We start from the raw sequence: 14,900 nt of genomic DNA, 5'->3' as shown, positions 1-14,900 counted from the left end.
CTTCTTAACCATATTGATGAACGTCTTCGAGAGGCATTTCCCCACCAAAGAAACACTCCTTTCGATGGCTGTTCCATTATACTGGTTGGTGATCTCGGTCAGCTACCACCCGTTGAAGACATACCTCTATATGCAGGGACAAGCCACGGAAGCGCATTGTGGAACACCTTCAACACAATCATCACATTAGACATAATATTTCATCAACAAGGCGACAACATCGCACAGGTTACTTTCAGGAACATTCTCCAAAACATTAGAGATGCAAATCCAACAATCGACGACTACAATGTACTCATGTCGCACACATATTCCTTTTTATCAGAAGAATAAATATGTTCATTCCATGATTCCATGCATCTATTTCCAACAAATGCTCAAACAATGGTCCATAATAAGCAAATGATGAAATCTCTAAACACTCCTATCGCAAGATCCATTGCTGAAGATAACAACACATATTCCAGTATTTCCTCAGAAGGCGAGCAACTTGAGCGAATTGTATTACTATGCAATGGCGAAAAAGTTATGTTGACTTCCAATCTTTGGGTTTCAGCCAGACTTGTTAATGGTTCCCTCGGAGAAATTGTAACCATCTTTTACAAAGAATCAACTGCACCACCACAAATTCCAACATTTGTTGTCGTAGATTTTCCCAAATACATTGGGCCTCCTTGGGATGAAAGAAACCCCACTCACTTGCCTATTCCAACAGTAAAAAGAAATGGACGTGCACAAATTCCACTGAAGATGGCTTGGGCTTTAACCATACATAAATCTCAAGGTATGACACTTCCAAAAGCAACAATTGACATTGGAAAAACAGAACGTCAAGGTCTCACATTCACAGCTATTTCAAGAGTACCTTCTCTACAAGATCTCCGAATTAGCCCCGCATTCAGTTTCGATCGTTACAGTAAAATGAAGGACAACAAAAACATTGCTCGCAGAAAACACGCAGAAGAAATTCTCCGTTCAATGCCGCCTCCAGATAATCTGCTCCAACCCATACTTTAACATCACCAAAAGGTTTCCTCCATTTATTTACCTCATTCTATTTCATAACATACTTTTCATATCTTTCAACAACAACCAACTTTAATCAATATTAGTAATTAAGCAAATATTAGAATGTCTTTATATTATCTATACATCTCATTCTAACATTTTCTTTATTTTGCAACAGGACACATGGACTCATAAATAACATACCTAAGCAACTACAAGTAGAATGGCAAGCAAAAAATATGCATCTCCAACTACGCATTAACCTCCAATGGTGTTCAATATGTCGTTATTCACCATGCATCTTCCACTAACAATATATAAATCCCCATAGCAAAGGTAACTTCATTTCCATTCATTCCAGATTCATTTTAACACAACTCACCTGCAAAGTATTACTAATAAATTTCCGCAGCTGATTTACATATTACTAATTCTAACAAAATATACATTTTGCAGGTCCATTACTGCTTCTTCAGGTCTTCGATGCCTCCAACATGTTTTCATACAACTTCAAATATGGAATGACAAGCACAATGTTCTTTAGAATATTATATTCCTTCTCGAACCTCTTTTGTTACAATTCACTATTTGTATTTTCCATTTCAAACTTAAAAAAGGATGTTTCAAGATCAAATACCGTTTTGATGGTTTGTGTCCTCACAACTATTTGTGTTTTCCATTTCAAACTTAAAAAAGGATGTTACAATACACTATTTGTATTTTCCATTTCACACTTAAAAAAGGATGTTTCAAGATCAAATACCATTTTGATGGTTTATGTCCTCACAACTATTTGTGTTTTCCATTTCAAACTTAAAAAGGGATGTTTCAAGATCAATACCATTTTGATAGTTTATGTCCTCACAACCAATTCATTGTCAATGGGTTTTAACATATTTTGTTGACAAAATCAATTGATTTTAATTAATTTAATACATGTTTTCAATATATCTTCATATTAATTTAATTTCCGGTTTGAATAATGATTTCTTAAATAGCCCTATCCAAATCAATATGGATACCCAGTTGTTGTTCGCATGGATTCATTCATTTATCTTCACCTTTAATGCCACAATTTTTACCAACTACAAACAAAGGTCTCTAAAGAGGTTCAATGCATATTTATGGCTACTTGCATTCCATTTCAACGGTTTTCGGCATGGCTTCCTCAAATTAAAACTCGAAATCATTAACCCTTGCTTTCAAAAAAACCCGCAAAAGCCTATTCACATTTCAATATTCTTCCACACACTATGCCTTATGGAGTTTCCTTTACAACATTAGGTGCAAATGCTGATTAAAATTATTATAAATTAATTTTTTTTTATTTTTTATTAATATTTAAAATTATTAATGATTAATTGCAATCTTATTTTGGTGCATTCTCCCCACATCATTGCCGAAAAACCAGAATCTTTTCTTTTGTCATGTGTCTTTTTGCCTTCATATTCAACGTTTGCCAAAGCCTTCGATCTTCGGCTGACATTTAAATCGGAAACCATGGGTATGAAATTTAGGCAACAAGAATTATACTTCAAATTTTGCAGACATGGCAGAGGACAACGAAATTTAATATATATTTACAGTTAGCCACACGTTATATGAGATTAAACAAAATATCACAAGCAAAAAATATGATACTTAGCATCCTTTGCACATGTTTTCAGAATTTAATAGAATTTATAATTCTCTATCTTGAAATGGTTAAATGTTTGAGATTATAGAAGACATGGTTAAATGTTTGAGATTATAAATTAATCTTAATGTTATCTCCAATTAAAACATTTATAAATTTAGTGAACATATTTGTGGTTTAGACTCAAAATTTAGTGAAATTATATTTTAAATAATTTCACTAAATTGTTTTAGTGAATGAAAGGTTTCACTTTGAAAAATATGGAGGTAATTAAATAATGTAATAGTTGGCTAAATTATTATTTTACATTGCTTAGATTACATCATTTTTAATCTAGATTGTAGCATTTTTTCAAAGTCGGTGAGATAATGGTTAGTTAAATTATTATTTCGTATTGTTTAAATGATATTTTTAATAATCAATCTTGTCAAATACTCTATTCATTTTGAAAGGTCATAAGGTAATTAATGCAAATGTAAATTTTTCGTATCTTTTTTACAATACATTGGAATCTAGTTATGTAAGTGATGGTGAAATTGTACTAGTCAATTTTGCCTAAAATGAGATAAAAATTAATATCTTAAAAAAAAATCACAATTTTACTAAAAATTATATCACCTAAAATTAATATTGTATTTGTGCCTTTATTACACAAAACATTACAGTGTCAACATTTTCTTAATTTATTAATTCTTTTATTGTGCTTGATTTCATTTGTGTAAAACTTATATTTGTTGTTCATGTTTAGTATATTCAAATATATTTGTGATGTTTGCATATTTGAATGTTTTGGAGCAAATGTAATATTGTGTAAAAATAGAATTTGATGAGAAGATATATATATATATATATATATATATATATATATAGTTAGCCTATTTCCAATGGAACATAACAACATATTTTTACCATTTTTTCAATATTCTCTAACTCTAATAAGATAGAAACATTTCCAATTTTGAGAGACTATAAGTACAAGGTCATTAGGAGTGTTGTATGGCTACTAAAAACACTTTGTTTATCTATTCATGTATGTCTTCATTGTTTTTCACTCTAATTTAACTATACTCGCTACGCAATTTAACTATACTCCCTAAGCAAGAGTATCTACAATGTAGCCCTTGCTCAAAGGTGGTCAAAATTCAATATTTAAGCTAAGCTACAGAAAACATTAGCTATGTGGCCTTGTTCTTTATAAAGATAGATATAAAAACTCGAGTATTCTAATCATGATATACATAATCACATTTTAAATGTCATGTTTTATTATTTAATATTCTATTTCTAATGTAATATACATAATCACACTTTCATTTTCAAAATATTTATTTATAAAAGCTTTTATATATATATATATATATATATATAATTAAATATATAATAAATATAATGCAAAATTTATTATTTTATTAGGCAATTTAGTAAATCTAAACACCATTTAATAATTATATTCCTGATATTCCTCCCATATCTAATGTAAAAAAATTCTAGTTCATAACCAGAGTCCTAAATAATATAATTTCAATTTTTTTTATTTTATGTGTATTGTCTGAGCTTTAATAATAATATAATGCCATTTATTTTTTTTTAACTTTTGTAATTAAAATTTTAATTAATTTATAAATAATATAAATTTAATGTTAGAAAATTATTAATAAAATTATATTTTAATTTTAATAATAATTAATAAATTTCCATTTCTATTTTAATAAAATTTAACTAAAAGCTAATAAATTAAAAATTGATACTTTCTTTACTCATTGTTAACTTTATTCATTTAATAAAAATATCGATCTTTATTGGTTTTATTTTATGAAAATGATATCATGAAAAATATATAGATATGACATTTTTTTTTAACCATATGGTGAATCGGTAATTTCTAGGTCTAATATATACGAGATCAAAGATCAAACCTCATAGTTGCCACTATAACATCAAGAGCATAACCAACCACCTGCAAGTAGGGTATACTAAGTTCCTATGATTTTAGCAAGAACAGACTCACCAAAAAAAGGAATCTGCCCCTCAAACTGCCACCACAGCTGGTCAGTATAAAAAAATTTTCAAACACAATTAACTTAAAAATATATACGTGACATTTTTTACAAACACAATTAACTTAAAAATATCTCCTGAATTCAAGTATCAAACCCTGCGCAAACTGTTTTTTTTATTTGGAAAGTATAACAATTAAAAGAGTTCACCAATCTGTGAGCGAACAAAAGTACCTTTTTATTTGGAAAATATGACCATTAAAATAGTTCAGCAAACCATAAGCGAACAAAACTGTTTTTTATTTGGAAAGTATAACCATTAAAATGGTTCATCTTTAATTCTGGCTATCACAAAAATGGAGACAAGCAACTGGTCGCCAAACCCCGTGCTTCAAAATTAAGCAGAAATGGCAAACTCAACGACCCAGCTCCAAATGGACAGCACACTAAAGAAGGTAAAGCTGCTCAGCAAAGGGAAATCAACGTCTCTAAATTTAGAGGAATTTCAGGCATTCATGGTATCTCTGTTTCATGACATGGCCCTCTGCAATGTTTTCAAAAGCATGGCCATTTACATTTGTGGCGATTTTATCATCATGTTTGATAGCGCAAAGGCGTCCTCTAATTGGCCCCGCGTATAAACTAAACCCAAGCTACTGAAGTCTATATCAACGTGTAATACCATTCAGTAGGTCTGTGTATTTTCTTAGAGAAAGGGAAGTCTCCTGGAAAAGGAGTTTGCCATTGGGAGGAACCAAACTGTCTAGAATACCCTGAGGATGACCGGAGGTTCGCTTGACCTGAACGTCACCGCCCTTGAGAAGATCCCTGCAGTGTATCACAAGCTTGCAACATCCTTTAAGCAACATCCTGCGCGAGAGGCCGAGTTCATCGATCAATCCTAGAATGAAAACGAAATAAATAGCCGGTTCAAAAACCTGTTTTACAGAAATTCGCCGGCCGAATTTTCAATTTGAAAATTTCAAATCCACCACGATGGGCATGGCCTTAATGTGAATTAAACGACGAACCATGTTTACTTGCACGTGAGCGCGTCACAACCACCGATGCCCCAACTCATGTATGGTGAAGGCAAAGGTTAACCAGTTTGTTATAGGGCATTAAATGTCTAGGTATATTCATGCTTTATAATAAAATAATACACAGTTTTTACTTTTAATTTATGTAATCACCAAGGACTCTGTGTTATTTTATTATAAAGCATGCATATATCTGGGCATTTAATGCTCTATGACAGACTGATTAACTGTTACCTGGTGAATAGCTGCTATTGGACGCATTAAAGGCCGATAGCAGGCTGGTTATTTGTTGCTTCTCTCACCCCCACAGCAATTTGGGACACACCTGACAACCGTAAAAGTGTAGAATATTCAACTCCCTCCGGCTCGTCCAAACGAGGTACCTGCGAACCTGTAGGTATTCAAGCTTTGTTAGTTGCGCCAAATCTCGCATGCTCTTCAACTTCGCACAATCTATTGCATACAGGTCAACCAAGGACACCAATGTTTTAAAACTCTACAACTTCTGAAGATCATACGAGGCCGCCTATGCTCCCTCAAATTATAACAACTTTTCAATTCCCTTGTCCTTGGTAATGTTCCAACCTCCAGCACAGTAATACACTCGAACATGAAATCTCCGAAGGTTGGGTATACAACTTCATCAAATAATCTCCAATTTCTTGCATCGAAACAATTCTATGGGGTGGATGTTTGTCAAGCTACTTAAGGAATCTGGCAGACTCTCCAATTTACCCCACCCAAACAGGCCCAAGATTGGGAGGTTCGTACGGTCAAGAGGGAATCTGGCAACATCTCCAATTTACTGCACTTTGCAGGTCCATGTGGTGGAGGTTCAACATCCTAAGCAAGATCTGGCAGCCTCTCCAAGTTCTGACACAAAGACAGATCCATGTGGTAGAGACAGGTCCATGTGGTGGAGGTTCATCATCCTAAGCAAGGATCTGGCAGCCTCTCCAAGTTTTGACATAAAGACAAATCCATGTGGTAGAGACAGGTCCATGTGGTGGAGGTTCATCATCCTAAGCAAGGATCTGGCAGCCTCTCCAAGTTTTGACATAAAGACAAATCCATGTGGTAGAGACAGGTCCATGTGGTGGAGGATTGTCGAGCTACCCAAGGAATCTGACAGCCTGTCCCGGTTCTGCACCAAAACAAGTGCAGCCTCTCCAAAATCTGGCACCCATACAGGTCCATGTGATGGAAGGTTGTCAATTTACCAAGAGTACCTAGTCTAAACTATTTTGCTCTCAAAATTTTGGCCAAAATTTTTGAAAATTTGGGTTAAGCTTTCCATTTAAAAAACACTTCCTCAATCAGATTTCTTAAAAATATAATATTCGACTATATTCCCATAAAAATTCCAATCATATCAAAATTGTAGCCTGGTTAAACAACGCCTTACCAGGTTGTGGCCTCGTTAAACAAAGCTTTACCAAGAGAGTTTGGTTATGATTTCAGTGACCCCGACTATAACACCAAGGCTCAACTAACTCAGATAACCGAATTCTTCTGGCAATTTAGCAAGAAAAGAAAAATCCATGACGATCCGTGTGCTTCAGCTGTCATGTGGACTTTGTAATGCTCCAGCGACGGTTCACATTAATAAGTTCTAATTACTGCAACTGCAATGGTGCCTGGCAGATCAAGTGCGTCGACTGTAAGCAAGAGATATATACACTGTAAGAAAGATTATATATACAAACATGATTCTCTGGACGAAACCGCCATAAATCGTTGAAAACTCTGTGATGCAGTGCCAATGATTAATTACCACACAAATATCAACTCAAGAACTTTAAATTTACCTGCGCTTTGCCTTGCCACAATGTTAACAATACCCTCCCTTCCACCTTCCAAACCCTTAAAAATTTCAATTGGAATCCAGGAAAGTAGGTAAGTACAGCTGCAATCACGCCAAGAAAGTCAAATGAGATTTGGTGAGTGCACCCTCAAAATGCGATCCAAGAGATGACCTTCGCTCTCAAGAAGTTGAAAATTAATGACAGCAAGACCAAGAAAACAATAACAGTCTATTGCAGAGCTTCATCACGCAGTTCCCAACAGGTGGTGATTCCTCTGGTACCATGACAACATTTGTGACCTCAACTCCTCTCGTTCGGTGTTCTGCTCTTCAGGAATCATCCTGACTCCAAGTGCTTCCGTCATAACCTGTTCATTCGGATGCAGAAACTGTATACAGCTTGTTATAGTTGAAGTTACATATTTTGAAGGTGAAAAACTTTGGAGAAGTTAAAAACGGTATACAGATTCCTTCAGCAAAAGGTTAACTATTAAAAAAGTTTGAAGATTGAGAACCCGTAGGAGAGTACTTGGGTAAACAATCATCAATGTGCCCGGTGGCACGGCTTATCCCAAAGTCCAGAGGTTTTTTAATTGTAGATTTCCCCTTTTTAATTAATTTAGGAAGAGGCAAATAGTATAACATATTTCAGAATAAACCACACCTAAAATAGGATAATTATACATTTACATGTGAATGACCTTAAACTTAGGTAGAGAGGTTATTATTAAGCCTTTCTATCTAATCTACATATTTTTAGGTAATCATAGATTGACATTATTGACATGTAATTACCTAAGTATAGAGTTTTTGACATGTAATTACCTAAGTATAGAGTTTTTTTTAATGGTAAATTTTGCTTTATTAATTTAGAGTTTTTTTAATGATAGATTTTTCGAGGTACAGAGTACAATATATTTCAGAATAAATCACACATTTCAGCAAATTATACATGTCACACATTGACATGTGAACGAGACTTGAATTTAGGTAAAGAGATTATCATTACGCCCTCTAATCTAATCACATATTTCTAAGTAATCATATATTGACATGTAAATAATACTCAAGATGAGTGAAAAGATTATCATTAAACTTTTTCAACCAAATAAAACATTTTACCAATCCTCCAAATTGATTATACATATGCATAAAATTTTCATCTTTCATTTCCACACAATATTTTCCGGCTAAATTTGTAAACCGCAGCAATCCCTTCCCGCCTGATCTATTCCAGATTGCTATAGCACAATTTTCTTCCTCCCATAAAAAAAACGGGGCTATCAAAAAAGATATTCTGTAGCCCTTTGCTGAGTGTGTCGTAAGTAATTTTTAAGCTGTTTTTTAATATGAGGGCAAACTTTACTTTTATTTGAATTTTTGATTCGTAAAGTTTAGCCTCCCAATAAGATTTACGTTTTCCAAAAAGAAGTACACCAAGCACTTTTTAAAGCTAAAGGCAGTCCATTGCATAGCTCAGGACACTGATCCACAAGATCTTCAAATCCTTGGATTGGATTGGCTTGGCTTGGCTTGGACGGAAGGCATATGAGCAAAAGAGCTTCTGCCAGTTTTGCCTATACAATCAGTTTAAATTTATTTTAATTCTGGGTCTATAAAGTTTTCTGGATCTATCAAGTTTTGATATAGTTCAAATATTTCTAGTTGCAAATTTTAAAGCTAAAGGCTACATAAATAAATATAAATATTACAACCAGTTTAAATCTACTTTAATTCTGGGTCCATCAAATTTTGATATGGTTCAAATATTTCTAGATGCAAATTTTTTAAAACTAAATTTTTTAAAGCTAAACGCAGTCTATAGCATATCTCAAGAGACTGATCCACAAAATCCGCAAATCCTTTTATAGGCATATGGATTTGGATTAGACTGGCTTGCATAGAAGGCATATGAGCAAAAGAGCTTCTGCCAGTTTTGTAACTTGTAAATATGTGACTATTCTAGCACTGAAATTTCAAGCATATACATAAATAAATACAAATATTAAAACCAGTTTAAATCTATTTTGACTTTGGATTAAGTTTTGATATGGATCATATAAATATTAAACCCAGTTTAAATCTATTTTTATTCTGGATCAAGTTTTGATATGGATCATATAAATATTAAACCCAGTTTAAATCTATTTTTATTCTGGATCAAGTTTTGATATGGATCAAATCTATTTAAGAGCAATAGATCAAATCTATTTAGGGAAAACAGAGACAAAAAAAGCTACACATGTATTCAAAAGTTTAGTTACTACACCTTCTGAGAACAGGAATTAAAACACAATAAGTCACATTTCTATGGTGCTGAAGATCAATGAACTGGCAACACTGGAATGAACATCTTTACAATTCTGAATAATACCTGAATCATTGTGATATCTTCGGATTTGTCATTGTGATATCTTCGGATTTGTCTTCTGATTTGTTTGAGAGTCATTGTTATCCAATGCTATTAAAAACAACTCAGTGCATATAGCTATTTTTTCTCCAAAATAATGTGACTTCATATTTTATTCATTTCAGAATAATGCAACCCATGAATTTATATTCCATTTTTGCTCCGATCTTCTTGAAAGTACAACATAATGGGATAATAAACCTCTGAAACCCAACATAAAGAGCAGCTGATATGCAAAAATAAAACAAAAAGGCTAACCACCGTCACATATTCAGAAGAAATAAAAGCTACATGAACTGAGCCGCTTTCAATAGCGCTGGATAAAAATTGAATCTCCCTGCAATTCCTTTTAATCTTAAAAAGATTTTAATCCACGTGCAAGAAACCACGGTAGAAACAGTTAGCAAAAGTCTTCTGATCTGTGCGATTATACAGATCATCCATACAGAAAGATATGGATAAATTGGGCGCTACAAATCTCTGGATGCAGAGGGAGGCGGAGAGTTTAGGAGCTTCGGAGGAGCGGCGAAATTATGACAGTAAAATCATGAACGCACAGATTATTTATAAGCGCTGCTTTTAGAGGATAATAAACGAAATTAAAATCAAGGCGAATAAAATAAAGTAAAATATTTTGTCGGTAGCGCCAGGAACCGCCTCAATCTGATCTACTTTGCTTGTGGGGACCACATCGTTAATGATATACAGCCTGGAATCTTGATCTCTTTGCGTTGTGCGATCCACAATGATTACACTTTCAATTTGCTTTTAAATCTTGCCGTGCAACTTGAGTTGCGTCCATGTTACCCAAAAAGCTCACCTGTCCCAAAAAGGACAAGACGCATAAACCGACAAAATGGCCAACTGTAAAACAAAGATGCGGTGTACCTCCATAATGGACAGCATGTTGTCCAGTTTGAACATTATGGACCGCTTAGTCTAATTATTCTATGGTATGGACCGCTTAGTCTAATTATGCTATGGTTTGTAGCTTCTTTTCACATATTTTTTGGGTTGGAGTTGATGTTGTGAAGTTTTTTTTAAGAATATTTATCAATTGTGGGTTTGTCTTCTCACATGATAGATTGTTGCGTGCTTGAATGTTGGCTCCGTTGGCTTCTCTGCTCTTTTTATGCTTTACAAGTGAAACTATAGTTATGTGTGAGAGAAAGCAACAAGGGGTATCACTACTCATCAAAACACAAGGAAAAGTGGATTAGGCAACGTAGTGAAGTTGTACCAATTAATTCATCTGTTACGATTGACTTCGTTCTCATTTTAATATTTCTTATTATATTTATCGATTTTTGTTAGGGTTTCAAGAATTTTTTTCCATTTTTGTTAGGATTTCAAGATTTTTTTTACTTGTTTTCTTTCATTTTGTACGTAGCAAGGGTTCAATGTGTCTTTTTCCATTTTTGTTAGGATTTCAAGAATTTTTTTACTTGTTTTCTTTCATTGTGTACGTAGCAAGGGTTCAATGTGTCTAGTCTTTATTTCATTGCAAGGAAGAGGAATTAAATAGTTTGGTTAACGTTTGCAAAAACAACTAAAATAAGAATTAAAAATGAATGAGTGAAATTTTATAGAAAATAGTGGCAAGCATAAAGTATGAAAACATTGTAAATGAAATTAGCAAAAGGATAAATAAAATAAGTTAAGTTACACTTCTCATATGCAACAAGGGGCCCTCCCACTAGAGCATGATATCTAGACTACTCACAACTCGGTGATCAAATATGAACTATTCCCATTAAAGCACAATCGTAACTGTAGGTAATTTAACGACTAAAAATGAATGAGTGAACTTCTATAGAAAATAGTGGCAAGAACAAAGTATCAAAACATAGTAAATGAAATCAACAAAAGGATAAATAAAATAAGTTAAGTTACTATTCTCATATGCAACAAGGGCCCCTCCCACTAGAGCATGATATCTAGACTACCCACAACTCGGTGATCAAATATGAACTCTTCCTATTAAAGCACAATCATAACTGTAGGAAATTTTTATTAACAGAACAATGCATGCATCAAACGAGTCAGTATTAACCAAAGGAAAGATAAAAACAATATTGATGTCTTTTTGCTTCTCAATGAAGCATATATATAATGTATTTTATAATAACTACTATAAGAAACTAGACGTTAGAAACCAGATTGGTGAATGACAGTTAGTCTTTAATTTCTATTGAAACTCTAATTTCTATGATTCACTATTAAGGAAGTGAATCGTAGAAATGTTTAACGTTAGGCATACCATCATTTGGTTGATTCCTTATTTCTTGAAGATGTATCATGCTTGCTTGAAATTATAATGTGCTACCAAGTAACTTAGAGATATGGTTCAAGCGTCGTCGCATAGTTGACCAAATGTTTGACTTTGCTTTTGGGATCAACCAATGAACTTTTGCTTTTGCTCAATACGTGGAAAACCATGTAGGCATGATTTAGCATCTATCCATATGATTAGGTTGATCTGTCCTCCACATAGTCTCCCTAAACCTTGGATTTAACTACAAAATATTGAGAAGGCTACAAAATGTGTTAATTTCCATAACTTATGCAAATTGAGCCAAATTTATAAACTAAAACACATAGAACTAGGAAAATATTCGACTTTTACCTAATTGCATTTTATCTAGCTTTGATGGTTGATTACTCATAGAACAATATTAGAATTGTGCAAGGATGAGAGGTTATAAGGGAAAATAAGTGAAAATTTTGGTAAAAGGGTGTTAAAAAGGATCATAATTCTTTTGCTTAACATTCCCACGTGCTTAGGGTGTTTCCTGTTTGCATGCATGTAGCAAAATTTCATGTGGTGGACACACCTTATATAATCGTTGTCAGGGGGGGCAATGGCAATTTTATGATTCCCCCCACCCCCCGACAGGGGTTTGGGGGCAGCACCCCTGAACCAAAAAATAGATGAAAAATTGCCTTGTAAAATATTGTAATTTCGTAGTTAATTTGGGACGTTCATTAGGCGAAATATATGACGATAGAATTTATGTTAATTTAGGGTTATTTTCCCTAGAAGGCAACCATTAGTTTATATGAGGGAATTGTATTTTGACATTGTATTATTATCATGTGTGAGAAAGAGATAAGAGACTGTGTGAGAGAGAAGAGGAAATTACATTGGATTTGTTGTAGGTTGTATCTTTTCATTTTGTTGGATAATATAAAGGACTGGTTGTTTCTCTGTGGATGTAACCCAAATTGGGTGAACCATGTATATCTGTGTCTCTCTTATTTTATGTATTTCTATATTTGTGTTTTCACAATATTTTAGTGTTCCATTGTTCTATAATATATAATTTTCTAACAACTTGTATCAGAGTTGAAGTTCTATTTGGCTGATAAACTCGCAGGAAAGAAGGTTTCATGGTTCAAGTGGGAGCAATGGTGGAAAATTGTAGGTTTAGGGTTGAGAAATTCAAGGGCCAAAACTATTAGTTATGGAAGATGCAAATGGAAGATTATTTGTATCAGAAAGATCTGTACCTACTATTGAGCGAAAAATCAAAGAACTCGACGAGTATGACAAATTAAGAATGGGATCTTCTTGACAAAAAGGCACTAGGAACAATATGATTATGTTTAGCACCGTCGGTGGAATTCAACATTTCAAAGGAAATGAAAACAAAGGGTTTGATGTCGGCAATGGCCAAACTATATGAAAAACCTTGAGCCTCAAACAAGATATTTCTTATGAAGCATCTATCTAATATCGAGATTTCAGAAGGTGGATTTGTTGTTGATCATTTAAATGAATTTAACATAGTTACCTATCAGTTAAGTTCTGTATGGGTAAATTTTGATAATGGAGTTAGGGTTGTATTATTTATGTGCTCATTTCCAGAAAGTTGGAATGGCTTAGTTTTGGCTATCAATAACTCATTCTCTAGATCTAGTACTTTAAAGTTTGATGATGTTGTTGGTGCTATCCTTAGTGAGGAAATGCAAAGGAAAAGCTTAGGTGGGACAAAAGGTAATGATTTAATTGTAGAGACTAGAGGAAGAAAACTAGAGAGAGGAAAGATCCCAGGACATCGCAATAATTCAAGGAAAGACAAATCTAAGTCCAGATCGGGGATAATGTGCTGGAAATGCGAGAAGAAAGGGCACTACAAGAAAGACTGCAAATCTCGGAAGAGAAAATAAGGAGATGGACAACAAGAGAACAATCATGAAGCGAATGTGATAGGTGATGTGTTGCATTATGCTTTCATTCTTTCATTAGAGAATATTATTGATGTTGGTAGATTCAGGGGCCTCATTCCGTGCCACACCTGATAGGAAACATTTTCATGACTCTGTTCAGGAGATTTTGAATAGGTTCGTCTAGGTGATGATAAGCCTGTAAAATCTTTGGAATGGGTAAGGTTTTTATAAAACAGTATAATGTGATATTTAACAAAGGAAAGGTTTTCCTTTGTCACATAGCCTCAAGGCCAGTGAAGCGGATCAGAGTTCAATTGAAGAACCTCTACAAATTGGATGGAAAAGATTGTGCTTCTTTGAGCACAAAAGAAAAGAAGGTGTAGAGCCGAGACATTGGTGAATTGTGGCATAGAAAATTGGCCCACTTGCACCACAGAGCTTTGAAGATCATGCAACAGATTTCTAAAGGACTTCCCAAGGGTACATTAAAGCAAATAGATACATGCAAAGGGTGTACATTGGGGAAGTACACCAAAGGCATCTTTCATGATAAGGATAGTCGAGCGCAAGCGATCCTTGAAAGAATTCACTGAGATGTGTGTGGACCCTTATCGACAACCTCCACAGCTAAGCATAGGTATTATGTAATATTCGTAGATGATTTCTCATGTAAGTGTTGGATTTTCTTCATGCAGAAGAAATATCAGATGTTCTCTAAATTTTGTAAATTTAAAGCACTTATTGGGAAAGACACTTGTAGGAAAGTGAGCTCTCAGGAGCGATAACAGTGGATAATATGTGTCGAATGAATTCAAGAAATTTTGTGCGTCAGAAG

The 14,900-nt window shown here is 33.9% G+C and overlaps 1 protein-coding gene across 7 annotated transcripts; it reads right to left on the bottom strand.

Moving 5' to 3' along the window:
• Positions 1-4,843: 4,843 nt before the first annotated feature.
• Positions 4,844-10,473, bottom strand: LOC149162174 (uncharacterized). 7 transcript variants are annotated; one of them, XR_016261905.1, is made up of 6 exons: positions 9,860-10,473; positions 7,768-7,874; positions 7,490-7,587; positions 7,087-7,339; positions 5,673-6,072; positions 4,844-5,511 (listed from the first exon to the last, which is right to left on the bottom strand). XR_016261905.1 is itself a non-coding variant. In XM_089437168.1 (4 exons), exons 1-4 carry the CDS (start codon positions 9,932-9,934, stop codon positions 7,284-7,286), a joined length of 336 nt encoding a protein of 111 aa, XP_089293294.1. In that variant the 5' UTR covers positions 9,935-10,473; the 3' UTR covers positions 6,980-7,283. The 7 variants fall into 7 exon arrangements, 3 of the variants coding, with proteins under 3 accessions (XP_089293294.1, XP_089293296.1, XP_089293295.1); XR_016261906.1 differs by having other exon boundaries at positions 4,849-5,511; positions 5,916-6,072; XR_016261904.1 differs by lacking the exon at positions 4,844-5,511 and having other exon boundaries at positions 5,581-6,072.
• Between the last annotated feature and the right edge of the window lie 4,427 nt (positions 10,474-14,900).

Source organism: Pinus tabuliformis, chromosome 5_2, assembly GCF_031772625.1.
Source record: "Pinus tabuliformis cultivar Carrire ecotype Pingquan chromosome 5_2, CPIR1, whole genome shotgun sequence".
In the NCBI taxonomy this organism is placed as follows: domain Eukaryota; kingdom Viridiplantae; phylum Streptophyta; class Pinopsida; order Pinales; family Pinaceae; genus Pinus; species Pinus tabuliformis.
This window is presented reverse-complemented; position numbering and strand designations above follow the sequence as displayed.